Source organism: Natator depressus, chromosome 1 (assembly GCF_965152275.1).
Source record: "Natator depressus isolate rNatDep1 chromosome 1, rNatDep2.hap1, whole genome shotgun sequence".
Taxonomy (NCBI): Eukaryota; Metazoa; Chordata; order Testudines; family Cheloniidae; genus Natator; species Natator depressus.
In genome coordinates this window covers 323,172,250-323,198,998 of record NC_134234.1, presented here as the reverse complement: position 1 = coordinate 323,198,998, position 26,749 = coordinate 323,172,250, and the positions used below count along the sequence as shown (strand labels likewise).

The following is a 26,749-nucleotide window of genomic DNA, read 5'->3' as shown; positions in this document are numbered from 1 at the left end:
CAATGAGCCTGAAGAATACTTATCCAGCAACAAAATGTTGGTATTCCAAAAGCTTTACTTACTTATTTGGTACAAGAAAAGATCAACATTTTTACCACTACAGAAAACTACTGACATGGCTGTAAATAAGACACTGAATTCAGTACTGCAATTTTAAAATTTTGATGTGGTCTTAGAGGAAAATAAAGCAGAACTTTTGCTTTCCCATATAATCTTGAAAAACCACATATGTTATATATGTCTAATGATAAGAGAGGGAGAACAATGTCATTAGAGGGCTTTCATGCTAACTCTTTGATTAAGAACATGCAAACAATTTGAGTCCTGCCATGTTGTTCCATTTTAATGAGCAGTGAATACATTCCTCGTCCTTATTAAAGTAGTTAAAGCTGCTTCTACAGTCTCATTATCACTGCCAGAGCACACTGTGTGTTGTTCCCACAGCCAAGTGAACTCCTTATAGTTTGAGAGTTGATCAGAAAGTCAAATCAGATTGCTCAAATGTACTTGTTAAAAAAACTCCTATGGTGCTGTTCTAGGTGTCCTTGGGGATTCTACAATTATTTATATTTCCTTGAGGGTTCTTATAATTACTATGATTGCACTTTTGCAAAGTAAATGTATCTATACCAATTAAAGCCATAGTCGGTTAAAAATGTTGCTCAGACTCAGATGAAACTATGTAGCTTGGGGTTTGATCAAAGCATAGAAATTAAACTACTGTTATCTTACATTGACCTCTGTATTATATTAAGATACTCCACAACTTTATTTGAACAGATATTAACGATTTACAAAAAGAATGTTGTTTAGTATTGCACAAAAATATGTATTATGAAATTAAATTTGAAAGAGTATTTAAAAAACTGTTCAGTAAAATAAAATGATTCTATTCAAGTCACATTGCTATTAATTAGACTTGTTTCACTGGTATATCTAGGCAATACCATACCAGCTAAGATGACAAGATCCTACCAAGCTACTGGATCTGAAAATTACTCAAAGGTGGAAACAACAGCTCAAAAGTGAACTTTAAACTCTTTCATGCCTTCCCCTATGCATTAATCTCTTCCCTGAGCTTGTCTGAAAGGCTGCTACAGTACCTTCTGCTCATTCAAATCCCTCCCTAAGATTAAATTTTGCAATGGTGACTACAAGAAAATTAACCAACTGATAACGGCTGGATAGTAAAGGAATGAGTGGGAATCAGTTTATAAAAATCCATATGCTGTTTCTCCTTCCCTGCTCTTCGTATGTTTCTGGGTATATCACGTTAAAAAATTCTGGGGGCACCCTTGACAAGAAAGCATGTAGCCCTGACTGCAATTCTTATACCAATACTGAGCACAGTATAGACGCCTAGATAAACAGTAATGCCAGACAAAATTACTTGCAACATTGCAGACCTTTTTCCTGTTCCAGAGAATAATTGTAATGTCCATGCAAACAAATGCAGAAATATAATTATTTGTCCTTTACTGGTTATTCTGTATTATGGAGTTAAAGTGATAACAACAGAAGTTTTCAGATGCATTTATATTATCATTTGTAGTTATTTGGGGGTCAACTTTCAACATACTGTGCAGGAAGTGTATTGTATGTGCATAGTTCTCATCAAATGTAAAATCTCTGTGTAATGCAGTGTAAAATTTACTCCTTATTAAGAAAAGGTCATTGATTCTATTGTTGTTAGGGATGTGTACATGGGGGATAATTACAATGAAATGATGGTTTCCAGAAAGATTAATACACAGAAATTAATTAGCTCTTACTAGTACAAGGAAAAGAATCACTTTGTATATTATTCACTTATTATATTAAAATTAACTACTTAAATACAACACAAATGATCTACATTCTCACCAAAGGGTCCAGTCATGGCCACAGCATGGTTGAACATTTCCCAAGTAGAATCCCAGAGACTGAGTGACTTCTACTAGATTGGTGAAGTCTAGACTAATGCTATTGAAAAGCACGGAGGTCATGATGATCTCATCGATAGCCCATACATCTTCTCCCTGAGAAGAATGATATGGTTGCCACCATCTGAATTGAATACCAAATTGTCTTGCATCTTCTGGTAGCTCCACAGAAATTATTCTGAAAAACAAATCCAAGTTCTTATTCACACTGTCATTACACATAATAGTTTTGTGGGAATCCAAAATAGTTCATTTTTATTTTAAAGTACACACAGAATCTAAAAATTATGGGTTAAATTCAGCCTGAGGTCTACACTGGTTTCTACTGCTGTAGATGGACTCAAAGGCAGAAAAAGTCAGGGGCAGGGAGTTGGAGTTGGAAAATCAGCCATAACATCTACTCTGCCATGGGACCTTGGACCTGCAAGAGACCCACACATCCCTAACGCTGGATGCAGCAGGTGCAGCAAAGGAGGCCAGAGGTTCCATTGATTCAGCACAGCCCCACAGTAGCTTCTGCCATGCTGCTACTAAGGAGCTCCAGGCAGATTTTAAAGCTTCCCTTCCATGTGATGTGAGAAACCTGGAGGAAGGGCAAGTGAATGCAACAGCTCTTGTTTCCCTAGAACTGAGATTTGAGCTACAACACAATGGCCCTTATTGGTACAGGGATGGGCGATATATATCTCCCACCATCAGCTTCAATGACTCAATCCCTATGTATTTTGTTTTAATCTGATAAGACATATGTGGTTTGTGTGCTCTACTCTGTAGTGTAGGAATACTTTTAATTTCAAATTTATTTTTATTGCCGCATATAATGAAGTTGTGCATTCACTTAGAAGAACTGACCCTAGCAAATTCTCAGCTCGAGGACCAATCAAGATTAATCTTGTCAGGCAGAGAGATTATGTGTAGTCTTGTGTGGCATACACATTTCTTTTATTGCTGTGTAGAAATTTTATCATAGGCCAGTCCCATGAGCTTACTGTGCTGTGCAAGGTCACTTGATTTGTCATGGCAGCTATGACAACAAACCTGTACTTGACAAACTGTGAAGAAAATTAAGAATAATATCTAATTTCCAGGAGCAATTATTGTATACAGCAGCAGGAAGCATACATTAATTGCCACAGCAATGACACCTTCTTGAAAGTTCCATAAATCACTAGTACCATGCTGCCCACGTACAACATACAAGGTGAGATGTGAAGCAGAATGGCAAAATGGACATTTGTCTCCATCAGTGTACAATTAATTGCTGGCAAAGGGGTTTTCAGTAAATTTATACTGAGGCTCATGTGTTTTCTTTTTTTTAAAGAGGAAATTTAAATACAATAACAAGCCAGATAAAGTGGAAACATCATTTTATACTCTTAGCACTAAATTTTTTCCAGATTTTATGATTATTCAAGGTTTGTGGTATAATCTTTTGTTCTCTGTGATATGTGAAATTGTCTTGTACCTTTAGATATCTTTGCACAAAACCACACAGTTAAAACCACTTGCTAAATTGTTTTTGTGAAGCCTAATTTATGCATTAAAACAGCTGTGCAACGTCACATTTATTTTAAAGAAATAACATGTTAATTGATTAGCAGGAAAAATCAAATGGTGTGACTAAACGGGTGACTTTTGGGAAGAACTGGGAAAGAAATGTAGACCACACAGAGTCAGGATAAACACTTGCAAGAAAAGCTATATTGAGGTTCTAGGCTCATGAGATGGCATCCAGGATCAGCAAGCACAAACAGTTTGTGAAAGAGGTACACTGAAAAAATAGCTCAGTTATAATAAACATGGATGGATATTTAAATAAGATAGCAACATCAACTGGGTTGCTATTACTGAGGGTATGTCTACACTACGAAATTAGGTCGAATTTATAGAAGTCGGTTTTTTAGAAATCGGTTTTATATATTTGAGTGTGTGTGTCCCCACAGAAAATGCTCTAAGTGCATTAACTTGGCGGAGTGCTTCCACAGTACCGAGGCTAGAGTCGACTTCCGGAGTGTTGCACTGTGGGTAGCTATCCCACAGTTCCCGCAGTCTCCGCTGCCCATTGGAATTCTGGGTTGAGATCCCAATGCCTAATGGGGCTAAAACATTGTCGCGGGTGGTTCTGGGTACATATCGTCAGGCCCCCGTTCCCTCCCTCCCTCCATGAAAGCAAGGGCAGACAATCGTTTTGCACCTTTTTTCCTGAGTTACCTGTGCAGACGCCATACCCCGGCAAGCATGGAGCCCGCTCAGCTCACTGTCACCGTATGTCTCCTGGGTGCTGGCAGATGCGGCACGGCATTGCTACACAGCAGCAGCAACCCATTGCCTTGTGGCAGCAGACGGTGCAATAGGACTGGTAGCCGTCATCGTCATGTCTGAGGTGCTCCTGGTCGCCTCTGTGAGGTCGATCAGGGGCGCCTGGGCAGACATGGGCGCAGGGACTAAATTTGGAGTGACTTGATCAGGTCATTCTCTTTAGTCCTGCAGTCAGTCCTATTGAACCATCTTATGGTGAGCAGGCAGGTGATACGGATTGATAGCAGTCCTATTGCATCATCTTCTGCCGAGCAGCCATGAGATGTGGATGGCATGCAGTCCTTCTGCACCGTCTGCTGCCAGCCAAAGATGTAAAAGATAGATGGAGTGGATCAAAACAAGAAATAGACCAGATTTGTTTTGTACTCATTTGCAAACCCCCGCCCTCCCGTCTAGGGGACTCATTCCACTGCAGTCACTCACAGAGAAGGTGCAGTGAGGTAAATCTAGCCATGTATCAATCAGAGGCCAGACTAACCTCCTTGTTCCAATAAGAACAATAATTTAGGTGCACCATTTCTTATTGGAACCCTCCGTGAAGTCCTGCCTGAAATACTCCTTGATGTAAAGCCACCCCCTTTGTTGATTTTAACTCCCTGTAAGCCAACCCTGTAAGCCGTGTCGCCAGTCACCCGTCACCCCTCCCTGCGTCAGAGCAACGGCAAACAATCATGCATCTGAGTTGAGAGTGCTGTCCAGAGCAGTCATGATGGAGCACTCTGGGATAGCTCCTGGAGGCCAATACCGTCGAATTGTGTCCACAGTACTCCAAATTTGACCCGGCAAGGCCGATTTAAGCGCTAATCCACTTGTCAGGGGTGGAGTAAGGAAATCGATTTTAAGAGCCCTTTAAGTCGAAATAAAGGGCTTCATCGTGTGGACGGGTGCAGGTTTACATCGATTTAATGCTGCTAAATTCGACCTAAAGACCTAGTGTAGACCAGGGCTTAGTGGTCCAGTGATGCTGTAGGATCTTCTCACAGGGTTGTGATAGTGTCTATGGACACTGCAGTCCCTCTGAGAGAGGACGTTTTTGCTAGGGGATCTGTGTAGTGGATTGAAGGACCTAGCCACTTCATAGCACTTGAACATGCAGGAAGAATGAAATCTCTCCGTGTGGCCTCTTTGCTAGGACTTGCTCTAATCCCTTACAATAGAACCCTGCCCCTTCAATGGCTGAGACAGTATCCTATTCCAAACCCTGTTTTCAGTTTGTAACTTTCTAAATAAGGGAGGAGAGGCACTAAATGGGTCATACTAAACAAGGAATTAACTTCAGCTCACCTTCCTCTCCTTGGTTTCAGACCAAAGATACATTTTTGAGAAAGTCTGCGAAAAATCTATTCAATCTTTGTAAAGTTAGGGGTTCAGAAAATACATATTTTCTACTTTAAAAACAATGTTCAACCTAAGCAATTATCCCCATTTTACAAAGGAGGAAACTGAGGCACAAAGAGATTAAGTGACTTGCACAAGGTCACACAGGAAGTCTGTGGCATGAATAAGACCTAGATCTCCTAACTCTCATGTACATTAACCACAAAACCAGCCCTTTCCCCACCAAAGAAATCCTTGTCCACAAGGAGTATCAAACCTACAACCTTCAGGGTAGAGTTTTCAAGGCACAGATGGTAGTTAGGAGCTGAACTTCCACTGAAAGCTGAAAGAGCTGTTGAGCACGATACTTTGTTTCTTACAAGCCAATAAAAATGAAGTAAGCTGAGGAGAGATCACACTCATGGGCCACTAAAGAACACTCCGCTCAGCACACAACATGAAGCACTGAGCAGCTGCCTGCATGAAGTAGGACTTTCTTAGAACCCTGGACACATTTCTGTTTTAGTGGCTGACTCTGATGCCTGCTATTTAATTCCTTCTGCATCTCTTCAACTCACATAAGTAGTTGCTATTCCTAGCTGGCAGTAGCAGTAACTGAAAATCCTAAAAGTAGTAACTATACTCATCACTAATATATTGATGATAATGGAAAACTTAACTAATTACTTGCCTGTGAAAATAAACTACTCACCCCCTTATAGGGGGCAAATAGAACATTGAAAGGCTATGGAGTGCATATGTTAACATGCAGAACCCTAGTGTATTTACATTTACAACAGCTTCTCTTGTTTGACTTTGATTTGCAAGAGATAGATAAAAAAGGAGGGGAATTCTTGCTGATGACTTTTCCACTGCAGAGAAGAAAAGTGTTCTTAGTACCATTACCACACACCATCATTTTAAAACTAGCGGAGAGACCTTTGCTCTGATCTCGTTCTTTCAAGCTATGCGCATACCTAATATTGAAAAACCACCGCTGTTCTTCTGAGAAGAAAAATGTTGCTGTCAGATAGCAGTAGATTACATGCACTTTCCAGCAGAACATTAAATATGTAGTTTTTTCATATGACTGAAGATTAATTAAATTTCTGGATACAGACTGATGGTCAAACTTTACAGCAGTCCATCTGTTACCCAAAAGTAGATATTTTTAGACCACTTAACATACAGAGGTGAAGCTTTTTTCATGTTCTTAATCATAATAATTGTCAGTATTACCTTCAGGTTTGCATGTCTGTTCATTTGTTCCATCTTCCCATAAATAGTAAAAACTTGGGAAAACCTTTACAACATGCATGTTTCGATCATATATCGGGTATATGTTGAGCTTAGTCCTTAGTGTCGCTAGAACAACAGAAACTAAACTGCTTATACTGATGATCAAATAGATAAGAGGTTGACAGCACCAATGTAAATTACTACATTTATATATGAAACTTGATTAAAATCAGTTACTGGGACGTGCATTGCCCTTTTTATTGTAAAAAATTAATAACACCGTATATTAAAAACCTTGAGGAAATAGAAATCCTTCACTTGTAATTTTGGATCTAAAAATTAGAAACAGCACCATATAAAATATATATGTGACCGTAATAAAGGAAGCAAAAAGAAAATTTTGAAGGAGGATTATTAGTATTAGAGTTTATACAATCACTCTCTAGGAAATATTTAAAACTTTAGACATTAAAGCCTACATAAAGAAGATCCGATCAAAGACACTCACTTTATGGGGTATACTATGTATTACTCCAAATAAATATTTTTAATGTTACAGAATTGTTTCCATTGTAATGTTCTTAATCATCTTTTCTATTGTCTAGTTATTACATTAGTGGGAAGAGTGAATCAAATCTTTCCTTGATATAGGTTCATCTGTGTTTGATAAACGTACATTTTAATTACAATTTAACAATAGTCAGCAACTAGGGAAAAACGTATAGATGTGTAAGAACCCAAAGCAGCAATTTTTATTTAGTGCTTAGCTAGGATGCAGGGTGGAAAGGCACAAAAGTTCCTGATTCTGAAAAGCACTCAGGCATGTGCCTAAGTGAGTTCAATGGGGCTTTCATGAGCTTAATGTTAAGCTTGTGCTTAAGTGCTTTCCTGAACTGTAGCCAAACAAGAATGATTAGTCAATGGCAGCATGGCTGTACAATAAACTGGGCTGAAAAAGAAGAGGCATCTTTCTGTTTGGATGGCTCAGGATTTTCAGGATTTCCCTGAAGAACTTGAGACATCCTCATGGGTAGACCATGCCCTCGCCTTCTTCTTGGGCCCACAAACTCCTAGCCCAAGCGAATTATATGGTAGGATGTCTGTGGCTTTAATGATGTGCATATTTTATCTTAACCTTTCCCTTCCTGTGACTGTTTCCATGGGAGGGGATAGGGTTGGTTCAAGCAAATCTGAGGTCTTCTTTGAGGCCATTATTCCCCTCCTCCTTTAATCTGCTGCAAGGCCAGAGATTCACTGTGAAGCTTTCTCCTTACTCTTCCACAACTGCTCCAATTTGTTCTGCCATGTAAGCTGGAGGGTTGTTCCTAACAATCTATTTTTATATGAATGGGCAAAAAAGGAATGTGTTCAGAATCGGTGCAAATGTTTGTGGAGGGAGATGAAGGCACAGAATGCTCAGTTAGCAAGGAGTAACCCACATTTCAAACCATACCTAGACCTCCTGCAGGTTTGGCACCACAGTTTGAACTTGTCCAAGGAGGGGATGATATAGACTTTAATATTTGTTGTGTTAACAACAGAAAAGTGGCAACGGCTGATTGTATGAAGGAAAAATCTCTGATGCTCATCTGCTCCTCATTTTTCCTTAGCTCAGCTTTCCAATATACTGGAAACAACTTCAGTTCTGTTTGGGATAAGCAATCTTGAGCTAAACTGAATGCTGGTGTAAGCAGATGCAACACACTGAAGCCAACTTGCTTACGCTAAGGCTGAATTTCCTTGCCAACGTCCAAGACTCAGATACATATGGTGCTCAGAATACTCTGATTTTCCGTAACACAATAAATTGGTCAGTATAGATTGTATAAATTAGTTCCCCTACATCTCAGTACAAATGTATTTATACTCTATACTGCTGCAAATTACTGCTCACAATATTAGCAGTCTTTAGATATCACTTTTCAAAATTATAATCCATATACCTTGGCTCATGATAGTTGAGATAAGAATAATGTTCCAGTAGTTTCCATGTAATCCCATTGTCATATGAATAGTGTAGTAACACTCCTTCTCCTGGCTGATCAGGTGCTTTGCATGTACTCAGCACAGACTTGCTTCCCAAGCGCAGAGTGAACTGGAGGAACCTAGATCAGAATTACATAAATATTGGTAGGGTGCCATTTATATAGCATTTTTTCCTAATCACATTTTCTGATCTTAAAAATTGAGACAAATTTTGAGAAACAGCAGTTATGAGTTGTTTGTAGCTGAAATGGTTTTTACAATCAAGTAATGCAATGTGGCAGATATATTTTTAAAATGCCAATCATTACAGCATTTAATTATTTATTAGGCACTGGAGGGGAGGAGGAGATACTGAATGGATCTAATCAGCTGCCACAAGCTGTCAAATAAATACAACCTTATACATAATTAATTAGCACTTGGCTCTGACATTCAGTTTTGATATTAACATTTCATATTTTCTAGCCTGGCTATACAATGACTGCCCCCATATCTGTTTAATACTCATGCTATTTAAAAAACAGGGGAAATGAAAGGACTATAGCTTATTCTACACAATCAAAATTAAAATATGAAACAAAATGTTCTATAATTTTGCTCATGTCACAAGAGAGGTTAAACGAAACAAAAAGTGAAGATGAAAGGACCAGTAAATTCTATTACAAATATAGTCTCTAGATTTGTTTATAGCACATTACTAGTCTTTCTTATTCACCTGGACTGTGAGCTGTCAAGAAAAGAAGTGATTAGTTGACGTCTTCCATCTTTGTTAAAAACCAATGCCTTGCCACTTGCTAGGACTCCACAGCCAAAGCTGACTTCAGCACCACGGATAGAGTAAAAATTGTGATAGGATGAGAGCCTGGAGCTCCCAAAGCTTTCTGAAATAAACACGGGGAAGGTCTGGGAAGCCATTTCACATGCGGGTCCTGAGTACCCAGGGTCACACCTATAAGAAATATATATTAAAAACATAATTAGTCCCAAATAAATGTTTTAAACCTTTTTCTCCCCTGTGGAAGATCAAGATACAGTTTTGCAACCAAACATAACAGTTGTAAACTTTTAAAACCTTAAAAATAAAGTCCATTGATTCTCTCAAACCTAAAGTGAGAGACTCTTCAAAATAAGTCATACTGTATTGAAAATATTCTTATGGATGATGTATTTGTTTTGGTCAATATTTACCCTTTGGGTCAAAAAAAATTGCTATTCCTCTAAATAGAAGTCAATAGCCACATATTGTAAAATAAAAATATAGAGATAGTCTACTTCTTGTTTGTGGTACTAAGATCCTACTGCACCTGCCACATGTCAAATCATTAGTTTGCTACTATGTAACTGTAACAGATCAAATGTGATTACAGCTAATGCCACACAATACAACAGAGCCCAGAAAATATTTAGAACATCATCTTCAAAAGTGGCTAATGATTTTGAGAGCCTTGAGTTTTAGCGAGACACCTTGAAGGAGCCTGACTTTCAAAAATCACTGCCCCTCTGAAAACCAGGCTGTTTTTGGTCTTAATATAAAGATTCTAGTCTATTAAAAAGTGGCACAGTTTAATGGAAAATGGCAAAGCCACAATTTACCAGTAAAAAAAAAATATAAAAAAGCATCATTGTAATTTCTAGCATGTAATATAGTACATTTCAAAATGAATAGGTGGTCCAAATCTCTCCAGGTTTAATATAAAAGAAAATTATTAGATAAAGTCATTTAGAAATTTACTATTAAACTTACATTGTATTAATAATTTGATGCATTTCAGATGCTATATTAACTGATTTTACATTTAGCCTTTATAGAATTACAAGGGCTGAAATGAAAATAATTTCAATTTTCAGTTTAAAAAGTAAACTGAATGACAAAAAGTGAACACATCAACTCTGGTATTATTATAGCCCTTACTTGCAGCCATTTCTAGTACATTGTCCTCGCCCTGAGCAGAATCTGAGGCAAGATGGACCAATATAAACTGCAGAGAAAAGAAACTGATTAAATTAAAAGGTTATATTATGTAACAAAGAAAGATAACCAACACCTTGTTGAGCATATGGGTCTGATCTTGCAAACAGATATTAGTGTTTCTCTGTAGACAGGAATGGGACTACCTGAAGGAGTAATGATGTCCTTTGTGGTACCTCTCTGCCGGGATTGAGTAAATAAATATTGACTTAGATCAAGGAGCCCCATGGATAACCTATTGTACACTGGATGCTGTATATTTGTGTCTGCTCCCAGTTTGAGGTGCTGGAGATGTTTTAATATATGCACCTATTTTGTTTAAAGATATCTAAAGAGGAGAATAGATCTAGCTGGCTTGTCTGGGCATTTCTTATCCTTCCCCTTCCTCCACCCTATTTTGGGCATGTAGGCCTCCCATTAGAATTGCAAAATTTTGAAGGTTATTCCTTCTCTGACTGAAATTAATGGCAACACTCCTGTAGGACTCAGTGACACTGGGATCTGGCCCCAACTCCTGAGAGGGAAATATTAATATCATGCATTTTTAGTGAGAGAACTGTATTAATGTTTCATTTGCATTAAACAAAAATGAAAACCATATGCACTGAATAACCATTCCAGGCACTTGACAACACACTACTATATCTCACCTTTCTTCTGTAAGAGTAGCTTTTCATATTCAGTGATACAATAAAAGGGTAGGAAAGATTAGTTGCGATCATCACAGTGTGGTTTTTATGGGATAATCCAAATGAATACATTTGCTATCTTGGGGGTAAATTTTTGTAAGCCTGAAGTTTGGAAACTAGTAGCATTAACTGGAGCCAGGGACAGTGCAAGTACATAGGGAATATCCCCTTATGCCATACCTCTGTAAATGCACCATAATCCTGAATGGCCACAAAGACTCTCCTGAGCAGACTACCAGCTACATAGAGCTGCGGCACTTGTGTAGTGACTTTTGGAATGTTATCAAAACCCACCTGAGACCAAATTGAGACAATCAGTTCCTTCTTTCTTTCTTGAACTTCTGCCCATCGTGGCAGTGTATGAGCTCTTTTCACATAAAACAGACGGCAATAGCGATCTTCCCTGCAGACTTCATGGAGTCTCTCTAGCTTTTCTCCCTTTTTGAATGTAAAAACTCTGCTCTGGATAGTGTTATGTTATCTGCTTGTTTGATTCATTTATTTGGCTTACCTGTGCTGTGCTGTGAATGTCATTCTTATCATGTCAGAAAAGCTTTATTGAAGTTGAAGGTTTGCAACATTTTCTAAAGAGGGTCGAACTCTGGATTTTGTGTGTGACTTAATATATATTTGAAAAGAGGTCTGGAGAGCTAAAAGGTCAGTGTATTGAATCTTTGAAATTATTCTCTCTCTTCATCCTACATTTTTAACTGGCAAGCTGTGAATGTGGGTGATTTGTCGACATATATGGGTCGGATCCTACTAAGTGCTGAATGTCTTCAATCCCACCCACATCTATTCAAGTTAAGAGCACTCAGCATCTTGGAAGACCAGGTTTTCCAGGCCTGATCCAAAGTCCATTGATGCCAAAGGAAAGACTTCAACAGGTTTTGGATTGGGTACTTAGTTGATAGCTGGCTGATAAGTTTGCCTGCATGTTACACTGCTCAGTGTTTAAAATCCTTTGACAGAACTATATTTACTGTATTACTATAAATTCAGCATATTTTGTTCTAAAAATAATGATAGTTTAATGGATTTACGGTGAAATCCTGACACCACCTGAAGTCAACGGGGGTTTTGCTATTGACCTCAAAAGGAGCAGGACTACGCCCTTAATAATTTCATATATTTGTTTTCTTCCTGGCTTTACAGAACAGAAAAATGCAGAGATTTGTGGGAACATGATGAGAAGCATGTGAAAAATGGGCTTAGACCATTGGCACCATCTGCACTCTTTTTTTATTTCTAGCTCCATAGTATCAAGGGAAAACATTAAGTACCAGTAGGATATTTATACTTAGCATGGTCTTGATTCTGTAGTCCTTACACAGGCAAAACTCCCAATGGGAGTCTGGCCTGCATAAGGTCTGCACTACTGAGCCCTAGCACTGCTGAAGAGAACTGTCCTCATGCAAAGAAGAAAGAAGGTCAGAGTGATCATACGACTTATAGACTGAGTACCATGTTTACCAACAACGTGGAAAACTTCTAATAGCAATTTTGGCAAAGAATATCTGGCCATTCTAGCTCACAATGGAATGCTGCCTCCTGAGCAAAAAGGCTGTACAGTGAACATGAAAGGGACAAAAGACCACCTCAAGCTGAGCAGGAGGATCACAGAATATGCAAAACAAAAAAGAAAGGAAAAGTTTAGAGATGGGCAGATAGCCTCCCAAAAAGCACAGTAGGCTCCCACATTTGTGGATCATCAAGACACTGAAAATGCACAAGATTCATCCAAGGATGATTTCCTTTCTGCAGCAATCTATGGTTAATGGGAACACTCAACTCCACCTGAAAGGGACTCTCACTGATGAAGTCCAAATTAAAAGAGGAAACTTTCAAGGGGACTCCTTATCACCAGTGCTGTTCACGGTAGCAATGCTGCCACTGATATGGATGATGCCTGAGATAAATGGTGACTATCATATCAGCAAAGAGCAACAACCAGTTAACCATTTGTAGTACATGGATGATTTGAAAATATATGGATGGTCACAGAAGGAGATACTGAGATTGATAGTATGCGTAGAAAAGTTTGGTGAAGATATAAAGCTATGGGCTGGCTTGGCTAAATGTGCATTCACATCTATAAAGAGGGGCAAACTGGTACAATCAGATAGCATACAAGTTAATGAGGTATTATCCAAGATACCTCTCAGCATGGCCCCTACATATACCTCATGGAACTGACAGAGTTACAACATTAGGAAGTCAAAGAAGAAGTGGGGAAACAGTATTACAGATGAATAAGAACTAATCTAAAGACACAACTCATCTCATGGAATTTGATCTGAGCAATTGGGTGATACAGTATTATGGTACACTGCCGGAGTTAACAAGTGGAATCAAGAGGAGAAGAAAAATTTCACATCCAAACAAGAAAGCTCCTGAAAATGCATAGAGTAATGGATATCAATCAAGACACGGCCAGGATGTACATCAGACAACATGATGGAGGAAAAGGTCCGCTATCTGTGGGGGAAGCAATTGACAATGACATCCAAAAATATGAGGAGTCAGCCAAAATAAAAGATCATGTGGTCGCTATACCACGTGCTGGACAAGGATGCATTCAGCCTAAGAAAACATAAAAAAGGAGAAAGACTAGAAAGATTTACAGAGAAATCAATGCGATAGAGAGAGATCAAAGCCATTAATGATAAAAGATTAACAAGCTTATGACTTGTAGAGGGATACCTCAAAAGAGAGACAGAGAGCCTCATTACGACTGCACAAGAGCAATCATTAAGGGTTGATTACATTCTAAACAAAACTGGGCAACAGAACTGCTCCCTGAACTGCAGAATGTGTTCTGAAAAAGAAGAGATGGTGGAACTTTTGTTGAGCGCCTGCAGGAGCCTGACTGGAAGAGAATTTATGAAGAGACATAATGCGATTGCCAACTGTCTGAACTGGAGCGTTTGTGGAAAATATGGATTTAAACGAAACATGCAAAATTATGACCCACTGATTTGAAAGTGCTCTAGAGAATGAAGAGGCGAAGATTTTACGGGATCTGGCAATTGTCACAATTATCAACAGGCCAGACATAGCGGCAAAGAGTCCTGTGGCACCTTACAGACTAACAGATGTATTGGAGCATAAGCTTTCGTGGGTGAATACATGACATCCGACAAAGTGGGTATTCACCCACAAAAGCTTATGCTCCAATATGTCTGTTAGTCTATAAGGTGCCACAGGACTCTTTGCTGCTTTTACAGATCCAGACTAACACGGCTACCCCTCTGATACTTGAGGCCAGACATAGTGGTTGTAGAAAAGAAAACAAACAAGACCATGTTAATTGGCATTGCTGTGCCAGCAGACAAACATAAAAAGGAAACAAGAAGAGAAGATAGTTAAATATGAAGAGCTATGCCACGAAGTGGAACAATTATGAAAAACTAGAACAAAAGTGATCCATTGATCCGTGAAACATTTGGAGCAATCCCTAAGGGTATGGATGAGCAGCTCAAGAACACATTAGGAGTGGAAGATATCACAGTCATTGTCCTCCAGAAGACAGCACTCTTTGGCACTGCAAGAAGTTTAAGGACAGTCAAAAGAGAACTGCAGGAATTCTGCAGAGGGTTTAACAAGACTCCTGACTACCCAAACCTATGGAGTTAGTTAATGATCAGGATTTATTGGTGACTCATGGAGATAAATTTTAGACAGGAGCTTTCCCCTTTTTATACTTAAAGGTCTTATATGCTGTGAAGGCTGTTTTTTTAAAAGAAGAAAAATCTCCATGATGTAATACTGAGGGATAATAATATTTTTGAATTAACAATCCAAACCCTGCATTTTTCTTCCTATTGTAAAATTTCTGTAGACTTGCACTGACTGCATCATTCTGTTGTTTCCAGAAACTTGCACTGACAGCTACATTTTGCATTTCCTTATATAGTAACTCACTTTTCATAGACATCAGTGTTTTGACTTACCCTTCATTTTGCTTAATTTTTGACCTAATGTCACTATATTCAAGACAAGAATTAATACTGCCTTGGGAATATTGAGATGATACTAAATCACACTAATGGGAATAAGGAAATAGCATTACCAAAAAAGTGATGGAAATTAACTACTTCATTAGCTCAATATTTTATTTTTACATTTCAATATCCTGGCAGTTTCAAAAGGCTTTTCTGTTTTCAAAATGTCAAAGGGCTTCTTTGTAAAACTTAAAATGTAATGATATTGGGAGCACAGCTTGCTTAAAATTAAGATGTGCCGTATCTTGCTGTTCCCTAATATCATGTCAAAGCATCTTAGGAATTGTGGCACCCAACAATTTAGCCAGAAGTTTCAGACTATAAAATATGCATTCATAATATAATGCATTTTTACCTACATACCTAGCAAAACAATTCCTGTGCTCCACAAACATATCTGCACCTTGGTTTGTAGCAGAATGTGTTTCTTTTAATTAGCTGTGGCCCTCTCAGTATCATCCTTATATATGGTCATTGTTACATATGAGGCATAAATCCAGGGATATACAAATCTTGCATTCACAAAGTACTTGTTTGTGTTTTGAATATTCCTATCCTGACTGAGCCTGCCTTTCCATGACTGTAAGATCTAATACCGCTTGACTCAGTGCAAGACTCCTATTGTTGCCTTGCTTTTTTCAAAATAAATGCACAATTAAATCAAAAGATTTATAGGTATTAGAAAATAATTAAGGTAAAAATAAGCCTCCAAAATGGAAATAGAGAAACGTACTATTATCGAAGGTACTTCTCCCTATCAAATACTGTACACAATGCAAAAGCTGTCTTCCATGTGCTGGTGGCAGGGTTTCTTTATTAAAGTCTTCTGTGTCTAGCAGGTATAATATATCCCAGATGTTGCAGCTGTTACTTAGGGAAGTTCAGTACACATCCTTAATAGTACATTGTAGTACCTACTTATGTTAACTGGATCTAAGCAGCCAGAAGAAATATTATATTAGCCCCTCATCACGAATATTTTACTTTTAGAAAGCTTTCAATTAAAAAAAAAGATAATCTACATTTTGCCTGCTGCAGCTCTATACTTCATTTTATCTTCTGATTTCACTGCCTTTTCAGATTATATAATTCCCCTCTAGCTTCATTAAAGACTGGTGACCAAGTGCACTTAAAATGGATGTTTAACAATCTGCAAATCCCAGCCTTATGACATTGGGAAATATGTGTCTATTGGGAACTGTGTATGGAAATTGTACCTGAATGGTACATGATGATAACAGGTATGAATACTAACTATTATCAATTGCCCACATATTTCCATGGATTGGTCCTGTTTGTCTCCATCGAATCCTGGTATTTCTGGTTAATGCTGCACTGGGAAGGGGAATAGTTATTCGGTTCCACCTGAAATACATTTCACACATAAATTCCCACATTTTTAAACGGTAGTTGTTAAATATTAGTATACATTGCTGACATTTATTTTACACTGAAGAGTTTTAAGAACTTTATACTTATATGGGCCTAAATTCTGCTTTCACAAGTAAATGCAGTTACTACAGATTTATGTGCTGTAAATGATTCATAGGTTCCAAGGCCAGATGGGACCACTGTGATCATCTAGTCTGACCTCCTGTATAACACAGACCATAGAACTTCCCCAAAATAATTCCTAGAGCAGATCTTTTTAGAAAAACATCTTGATTTAAAAATTGTCAGTGATGGAGAATCCACCATGACTCTAGTCAATTGGTCCAGTGGTTAATTACTTTCACCATGGAAAATGTACACCTTATTTCTAGTCTGAAATTGTGTAGCTTCAACTTTCATTTATTGGATTGTGTTATACCTTTCTCTGATAGATTGAAGAGCCCAATATTAAATATTTGTTCCTGAAAGAAAAAATCTTTAACCGTTAATTCCAAGTCCCAGGCTAGTGCCCCAATCGCTTTCCCACTCCACAGCTACCCAAAGAAGAATTTGGCCCATTGTATTTCAGTACATTACATTTAGTACATTACATATGTTATTTAAAGCATTTAAAATGAAACAAACAAAAATATGCTGTCGTTTCTATTCAAATGATCAAAGTTAATACTGCCCTTGAACTGCTTAGTATAATGAACCTTTCCCTGACAGTGGACCTCTCTAAAGCTACATATAGAGTTAAGCCTTTGGATCTGGCTGAACTCCACTTGGAGCAGGACCTGAAGAGGAGATAAAGGCTGCTATTTGCCACTGTTACAGCCACCCAATCCTGAGGTGGGCAGGCAGCGGATGGCTCTGGCCACTAGTGCAACTTCTACCCGTCTAGGCAGTTGTATGGCTGTCATCCTTATAATTATCTGAGCATCTCATGTCTGCTGTAAACTATGATAAATTGTAATGGCCATCAAGGCACTCCAACTATGTTCCCTTCCACGGTCATGCCTCTGACTTGTCCTCTATTCTGAGGGCTACAAGGAAGATGGGATACAGCAGTTATGTCAGCTCTGTGCCATCATGGGATTGCCCTATGCAAGAGGAATCCACAGATGGTCACTTAAGTCCACGTTGCACTGGCAGAGTAGCATCAAGCATACTTAATTGGGAACACGATCTGGCCCTTTATTTTTCTTCTGTTAGATTAATGCATGATTAGCACATTTTGCCAGTCAATGGCTATTTTTTTCTTGCTGAACCTCTATACGCTGTTCTACCCAACAAAATATTTATAATCACAATTTTTGGCTAGTGAAATCCAGAGGTATTCCATTGTATTTCAAATGTCATAATTCCAAATTAGTAAAAGATGAGGATCATGTAAAACATGGCCATAGGTGGAAGAGTCCTTTGTTATTATAATTTAATAGATTAATCAAAACAAAAAGTCAAGTAAATTTTGCCTCATTTTGTGTGTGTATGTATGTATGTTTGTATGTATTTTTTCCTGTAGCAATATTGCTATACAACAAAAACATTCTGAGGTACATAACTTTTCACTTCTGGGCAGCCAGAAAAACCAGCTCCTTTGCTTGTTGTCTCCAGTTAATCAGAAATGAAAGGTTGCATGGGGACACTTTCGTCACTGCTTTCCAGTGTCACAAAGGATTGACTTCCTTTTGTAGTCTTGAATCTCTGCTAGTTTTGCACAGAACTCTCTTACCCACTGTAGTTTTCAGAGGCATAGATGGTGCTGTGAGGAAGATGAGACCCAGCACATATCTCAGGCAAGCACTCAGTGTGAAGTAAGGACCAGGAACGGCCATGATTGGTTGAAAACTCCAAGTAGACACTAACAACACAAACAAACAGAGTATTCACCTCAGACTAAATGTAATACATCAGCATTTGCAGCACCAACATATAAAAGCTTTAAAACTCATTGGTTGCTAAATAATTGATACCTCTGATGTTGCAAAATGAAATGCCTTTGTGGACAAAACACTGTAAATGCAAACATGAAGCAAGCTCAGTATTTTAAAGACAACAAAACATAAACCATATAAGAACACCTTTAACTGACAGAGGTGAAACCAATTATTGCAGTCCTTATTTGGCCATTACACATTTATTTTTATGTTGTATTTAATGGGATTGATGTTACTCTTACAATATTCCTGGTTGAATTCTGCACCACTGTGCAATGCAGAATTTTGCAGAAATTAATGTTTTTTGTGCAGAATTTCCTTTCCCTCCCAGAAATGGGCTGCAGTGCTGCTGGCTGCCATTAGAGTCCACTGGACCTAGCAGAGTACAGTTTGCACATAGAAGACACTGCTGAGGGGAGGTGGAGGGAGCTAGAGGGTTCCTGGCAGCTGCAGTTCCCAGTATGCCCTGAGGGAAGGAGAGGGTGGTGCACAGGAAACTTCACACAAGCCTGTGACCGAGCATCAGGCTGTTTTTCCCTCTGGATCCCTGGGCTCTGAAGGGTAGGGGATGTGTGTTTGGGCTGGGGGGGACCCTGTGGCTGGGCTCTGGAGGGTAGGTTGTTTGGGTATATTGGCTGGGGGGACCATGGGTGGGTTTTTTTGTGGGGGGAAGAGGCAGAGAAACAGGAACTGGGTTGTCAGAGGGGTTTCTTTAACTCTCTACTTCTGGGGGAATGTAGCACAGCACTATTGAAATATTTTTGGCATACAATAGGTGCTTTGACTTGGAAATTATATAAAACCCTATATAGCTCAAAATATCCAGGACTCTCCAATCCATGCATTCTGCATAAGGCTGTGGATACTAGCTCTAAAGCAGGCAAACCTGTCAGAGGAAAGAATGTCTCCATACACCTCTGGGAGATAACACCCCCCATCGTTCCCCCCCACCCAGGTATTGGGATATTTCAGCTGTGCTCTTGTTGAGGAAACCTCTTGTCTTTGATCTGTCCCTCCATCTCCACCTGAGGCTACACTGCTCATGGGAGTAGTGAAGAATGAGGGGGGATTTGATAGCTGCTTTCAACTACCTGAAAGGGGGTTCCAAAGTGGATGGATCTAGACTGTTCTCAGTGATAGCAGATGACAGAACAAGGAGTAATGGTCTCAAGTTGCAGTGGGGGAGGTTTAGGTTGGATATTAGGAAAAACTTTTTCACTAGGAGGGTGGTGAAACACTGGAATGGGTTACCTAGGGAGGTGGTGGAATCTCCTTCCTTAGAAGTTTTTAAGGTCAGGCTTGACAAAGCCCTGGCTGGGATGATTTAGTTGGGGATTGGTCCTGCTTTGAGCAGGGGGTTGGGCTAGATGACCTCCTGAGGTCCCTTCCAACCCTTATATTCTATGATTCTATGATTGGCAGTAGCCTTAGGGTTGGACTAACTCCAATGGGTTGTCTCACTGTTGAAGAGACTGACTGGTTTTCCTTCTTTCTATTTTTTTTAAATATCCAGTGTGGGCAAGGCCTCTGCTACTGTCAATCACCAGATAGGTATATATTTAGAAGACAGGGGAGACAATATTAGTCATTCACCTAATGCTTTTTTCTTTTCACTCTCTGATAGTTATCAGATCCAACTGTCATTAGAGTCTTTCCCCCAGTGACTGAATGCCAGTCATAAAAGGAATAACCAATGCCTTGCATTAGGGAGTGGGGGGACTGCTCAGTGCATCTGTCTATGTACACAGCAGCTGGATGGAGAGGCGTCACTACAGCCATCCCTGAGAACAGCATTACCCAATTGGTATCACATGACTGTGACAGAGCAGGTAATGCTCACCTGGAGTCAGCACCCTAGATGTTTAGAGCTGCTCTAGTGACACAACAGAGCCATAAACTATGTCTCTCCAAAGCTGCACATAGCAGCTGAAATGTACCAGTGAATACAGACAGATGGAAATCAGACAAGGAGAAGACCCATTAGATCAGTGATATTCAGACCTCAGTGGTTCAGGAGCCAAATTAGAGATCTACATTATCCAAAAGAGCCACAGTAGTATGAATTCATTATTTCATTTACCTATATATATATATGTTATTCTCACAGCAAAATGACTGACCACGTATTCTACAATTGGCTAATAACATAGGAAAAGCATCCTGATTGGTTAATAACTTAGATTGGTTTATAATTAAATCACACAGCGTTTTAATATCATGTGCTGCAAAGAGCCGCAGGAGGCACATTAAAGAGCCACTTGTGGCTCCTGAGCCTCAGTCTCAGTATCACTGTGTCAGATGATCTAGTCAATCTCCTGGCAATGCAGTGTCATTCCCAGTAATATATCCACAAATGTTCATTGAGGACTTCAGCAACCATGAAGCTCCTGATAGAATGTTCCCCCCACCCTTGCATGATTTCAATGCAGTTTATTATTTAAAATAAAGTGTTTATAATACATGACTCCGAGAATGGGTGTAGATTTCTAACATTCTGTGAACCTTCAACAAGTAATGTAGAAAGCATTTATTAGAGATTTGCTGCTTTATTGCAATATTCACGTAGAGTAATTTACTAAGCATAATTTGTTTCTAACACTCTATTTTAAATAATACAAATGAAGGATTAAAAAAGTCACAGTTCATTATCCTGACACCACATTGCTGGGCTATGACTTTTCTATTTCAGAATAATTTACTGAGAATATGATTTTATTTAAAGAGTGTCTTACTATACATCTATTGCCATGATATTATAAACATATATTAAAATGGTTTATGAGGTTTCAGCCAATTCATTTCAGATTTACCTATACTGATACTTTGGAGGGTTGTATTCACATCACATATTCTCTAGCATTCCCAGTAATGAAAACATTATGAATAATACTGTAGGCCAGGAGATCTGCACTTCCCAATTATTTGTGAAATGCAAATCAGGCTTATGAAGACCTAGTGTTTCTTTTATTGTGAAGGAGCTCATTCCTGTCTTAGAAATGCTATGTGAGTGGGAAGAAAATTAATCTAAAAACATATAAAAACACAACAAAAAAATTCCACTAGAAAATTTGTGATACAGATGTAATAATAAATATGCTGATTTTTAAAAGAAAACTTTCCTTTAAAGGATCGTTTTAAATTTAGCTCTCAAATTGCTGGGTACATATGGTTAAAATACTTACAACTGCTAATATTACCCATTAAATATGACAGGACAAATTCTAGCAGTCATTGCATGTAGATGACCACCAGAAAATCCACCCAAAGCAGTGGAGACATGGAGCAGCGGTTGGCCTCCTTTCTCTATCCAAGTTCCTCCCCTGATTCCATGGAGAAACCTCTTTGCAGCCCCTCTAGAAGAAAAGCCAGAGGGGAATGTTCTAGAGCAGGGCCTAGATGTGAGGTCCTCATGTTTATGCCCACACAGCTCTGATCTGACAATGGACCCTTTGCACCACTCCGGTGTGGATTATTCATGTTATTGGCAGCAATAATCTATGGAAGATTCGTAAAAGGGGCTGCCAATAGCACACTCATACATCATTGCTCCTTCTTCCGCACGGAGTGTGTGCAAGCCTATTTTGGAAACTGTTTTGGAAACTATTCTTTTCCACACCTTGATCCCTTGAGAAATCCATGATGTACTGACATTTCTTTTTATAAGATACAAGAAGGTTCTTGCCTGCACCCAATATCTTCACCCAACAAAGCATGAAGAGCCAAATCCTGTAGTCCTTAATGCTTAGTTCAGCAAAAGTCATATTAATATCACTGGAGTTGTGTCAGAGTATGACCTGAATAAGAACTGCATGATTTGAACAGTGAGGTAGGGAGACAATAATATCTCCTTTGTAGAGAATAGAAACTGAGCCCTCACCCTGTGACTGGTGAAATCAATGACAGCTTTGCCATTGACTTTCAACTGATACAGGATCAGGCCCTAAGTGGTTTGCCCATAGTCACACAATGTATCTACTGCAGAGCCAGGAAGTGACCGCACATCTCCTGAGAACCAGTCCAGTGCCTTAAGCATATGGTTGTCCTTCCTCCTGAAGTCAATAACCATTAATTGCTGGCTTCAAGGAGAACAAGACTGGACTGGTGCTAGGTGAGATGCTGCATGCAAGCCTCAAACCTGTTTACATTTGTTGTTTTTAATTGCCTTCTTTCTTTCTGGGAAAAATATCCAAATCATTTTAGAGATGCTATAATATAAAAAGTATAAGAAAGCAGGTTAGTTGCAAGATAAATCTAGCCTGTTGTACCTGTTACCAGGTTGATGAGTTCCACAGCCCAGATTAATGGAAAACTGGATCATGTGAGTTATGGTGGAGGGGAGTACCGGCAGGACATGGAAGTAATCAACAGCCCAGACATTCTTGTTATGCCCTTGATGATTCTTTTGCTTAAGACAGAACTTGGTCGCAGGAGTCTGCAGCTCCGGACTAATGACTACAGAAGCCAAAGATGGAACCTTCAACAGAAATTAAATTAATTAGATTTATATAAAAAATTACTCAGAAAAGTACTGTTTACAAAATAGCAGCAATAATTTCAAAGGGGCCAAACAATACTAACCCATTATCCACATTGCTTCTTTCATGTTGACTATTAAATTAACCCTCTCCCTACAAAAGAATCTAGACAAAAACTCATTTAACTCACTGCATGGCCATCACTACCCTGGAAATCAGGGGTGCTCAGCACCTACAATGATCAGGGTATTTCACTGTAAACACCTTGAAGGGACCATGTCTTCTGTGTTCTGAAAAATACTAATTAAGCTTGATTGTTTAGCAGTGATGGTGCGTTAGAAACGGGTATTGCCTCTCAACTCTTCCAGTTCACATCAGCAAATGCAATGGAAGTGCACCGTTGGTTTAAATATAATGGAATAATTTGGAGCAGATATCATGTTTGAAATATAAGGAAATGTTCTTTTGATGAAATTTAGCTCATGTGTCTGGAGCTATATGACTAGTCTTTTTTAATATATTAAAGGGACACTTTCAGCTGTAAATGTAGTCCATTTGAAAAAAAGCATGTCAGATGTAGTTGTAGATACTACCCCTGCCTCTGAGTCCCCCTATTATTTTCTACTCTTTTACAATAATAATTTCCTTTTTTTTAAAGTAGGTTCTTTCCTATTGCCATGCAAAAAACAGGAGAAACTTTACTACAGTGAAACAACAAAACTGACTCAGCACAAAGTGCTTTCAAATACATAAAGTAAACAGACTGAAAAAAAGAAATATTTTTTTCTCTCAATTTTATCATTATAGTAATCTTAGGTGTTAACAAAAGAAAGTGATAAAAGTGTAGAAATGTTTTTAAAGTAGACTATACCTTTAATACAATATTCTCTATGTAATGTAATGTATAAACATGCTGTAGTTTAGTTTGTAACAATGTTGTGTGCATATGTATATATGTAACCCCTGTCTTTTCTTCTTCCTTCTAGACAGCACAATACAAATATTGTACCAGTTACCGTGCTGGCTAGGGCTCTGTGTATAGCACATCCACAGACAGCCCCTAAATGGTATGGCTCTTCATAGGAGGAAGGACCCCTGATTCAGGAAGCAATCCTGAGAAGAAATTGAGGAGTGAATATTGCTGTCTGGGTGAGAAGGCAAAAGTGTTTTCCAGCAACAGGAATGGAGCTGTCTCTGTATCCCTTTTTTGTAATAAATACATTGTCTGTTGTTTACTGAGCTAATGCCTGTGTCATCATTCCAGGGAGTCTGTCTGCTTGTGCTAAACAATCAAAAAGGAGACTGCAAGGTCACACAATTGCCAGACAACCGAAAAATCCATTATTCGTTCAGCTCTAATTTTAACTTTCATCTAGACTTCTCATATTTTGATTGGTGTTGTATAAGCTTGACAAAACCCAGGTGAACTTTTCTGGTGTTCCTTTCACAATAGAGAACTCTTTGGAAATTGCATATGAAAGCCCCATATTTTCTGAGACAACAAAAACAGCACACTCTTTTTAAAGGATACATCCGCTGTCACAGTAGGACTGCAAAATTATTGCCCAGTGCTAGCTTCACAAACTGACCATGCCTACCCGACTGCTTACCTGATCACATGGACACCACAAACCTCTCCTTTATTGACACTCCCATTCCCCCAGTCTAGCTGCTGCATGCTCTCATGCTCAAAAATAGCTATAATAATTATAAGCTTCCAACCTCTTTATCTGCTACCTTCTTTTTAGTCTATTATCCTGGCATTAAATGAGCTAAGTAGTGGGCATTGCAGAATTTTGATGCTCAGATGCTTTCTAACCGTGTGATCTGTACATGTTAGTTGCTTGAAAAGCTCTTGTTGAATTACCCCAGTGGAATGCCATACTCAGCATGGTCAAATTGGCTTAAAAATGTAGGTTGTCTGTCTATCTTTGTCTATAACACCTACCTTATAAGAAGCATAGGTCAGTGTATCAAGAGCTATGTGCTCTTTCCTTCCTTCTATCTTTGCATAGAGGAGGACATCATTTTCATGGGCCTCTCCAGAATCACAAGTTCCCCCTTTACAATACATATTTGAGAAACAAAATAACTGAAGCACATGTTATTTAGAAGTAAATCACATTAAATTCCCATAATTATGAAAACAATTACACCTAGTTATTATTAAACTAAGATCTGAAACAAAAGAACACAAGCCCCAATGGAATAATGTATAAGAACCATTCGATCAGATAGGCCATGCTGGAGATCAATGCCTTGATAGAAAAGCCTAAGTAACTATTTTTATCAGTTTATTGAAATAAATTTTAATAAAAACAATGTTATGCCACAAGTGGTGTTTGTATCTGTGCATCTTACACCCTATTCACATGGAAGTGTTCTGCTTTTTTCAGTGTTTGATTTCCTGTTTCTGGTAGAAATCGGTACATTGTTATTATTTAGTATTTACATCCTGGTTAGAGCCAAAGGCCTCTGTCAGGTTCAGGGCTCCATCATGTTTGGTGCTGTGCAAACACAGAGGACATATAGCAAGATTGTACTGGGCCCTGGGCACAAGAATAGTCCTTGCAAGCAGGCAGTGGCAGGGCTGTTCAGGGTTAGCCTCTCCAAAGGATACAGAGGGAAGTTCAGGGAGCCTGTGGAGTTCAGGGAGCCTACCTCCTCCCCCTCACTCCATTAGCTAACAAGGCTAACTAGGTGTATGCCAGGCACTGTCTTCATGGGTGTGGTTGCAGCCATATGTTCTCTGTCTCCCTTTGTGCCTCTCTGAGCTCTGACTGGGGTGGTGCTACACTGTTCCTGATACATATTAGCACAATAGAGCCCTTAGTGAATATTGTGGAGAAGTAAAAGATATGCCGTTTGTAACTGTGATTTACAGTACTTTCATTAGGGAATAAGAGAGACCATCTTTACTCAGCCAAACTCCCATTGCACAATGGAAGGGAGCATGGTGTAGTGGTTTAAGAATGGGATTAGGAGTCAGGAGGATTTCTGTGTTATTTTCCTCTTTCACAGACCTGGTGTGTAACTCTGGCAAGTTCAGCAAGACTCCCTGTGCCCATCTGTATAATGAGAATAATGTTTATATAATCCATAGGATTGTTGGCAGGACTAATTAGAATTTGCTAGTTGCTTTGAGATCTCTGAATGAAAGGTGCTATATACATTAAAAATACTAGTATTAACATTGCAACCTTATTGCTGGCTCTCCCAATATACTTGGCATTCGTGGATGTGAAGAGGGTGCTAATCCTGTGTCCCAAAGCCTTGTTATGGCAGTGAGGTCCTAAGCAGTTCTGCCTCAGGAAGTGGACCCTCAGTTGGGCATGGAAAGGTTGCCGCATCCCCTTCTTCCTCCCTTTCCCAATTTATCCATAGTTGTGGCACTTCCTAGATACTTTGGGAAGCACAGTTAGCTAAGCATGAGTTATACTTTAGTCAAACACAAGTTATTGGGCTGAATATAGGGGAACAGTGAAATTTAACAGCATGGGATGTATAGGTCAGATGAG

The 26,749-nt window shown here is 38.9% G+C and overlaps 1 protein-coding gene across 2 annotated transcripts in view; it reads right to left on the bottom strand.

The window, feature by feature from the left end:
• Nucleotides 1–26,749, bottom strand: part of RELN (reelin) — a 452,196-nt gene that overhangs the window by 133,549 nt on the left and 291,898 nt on the right. For both annotated transcript variants that reach the window (XM_074942520.1, XM_074942521.1), the window contains exons 13-20: nt 25,180–25,292; nt 23,022–23,230; nt 18,552–18,680; nt 16,701–16,810; nt 10,696–10,762; nt 9,499–9,732; nt 8,741–8,902; nt 1,864–2,100 (exon numbers count right to left, since the gene is read on the bottom strand). In XM_074942520.1, the coding sequence (XP_074798621.1) occupies nt 1,864–2,100; nt 8,741–8,902; nt 9,499–9,732; nt 10,696–10,762; nt 16,701–16,810; nt 18,552–18,680; nt 23,022–23,230; nt 25,180–25,292 (1,261 nt within the window). The remainder of the gene's footprint in view (nt 1–1,863; nt 2,101–8,740; nt 8,903–9,498; nt 9,733–10,695; nt 10,763–16,700; nt 16,811–18,551; nt 18,681–23,021; nt 23,231–25,179; nt 25,293–26,749) is intronic.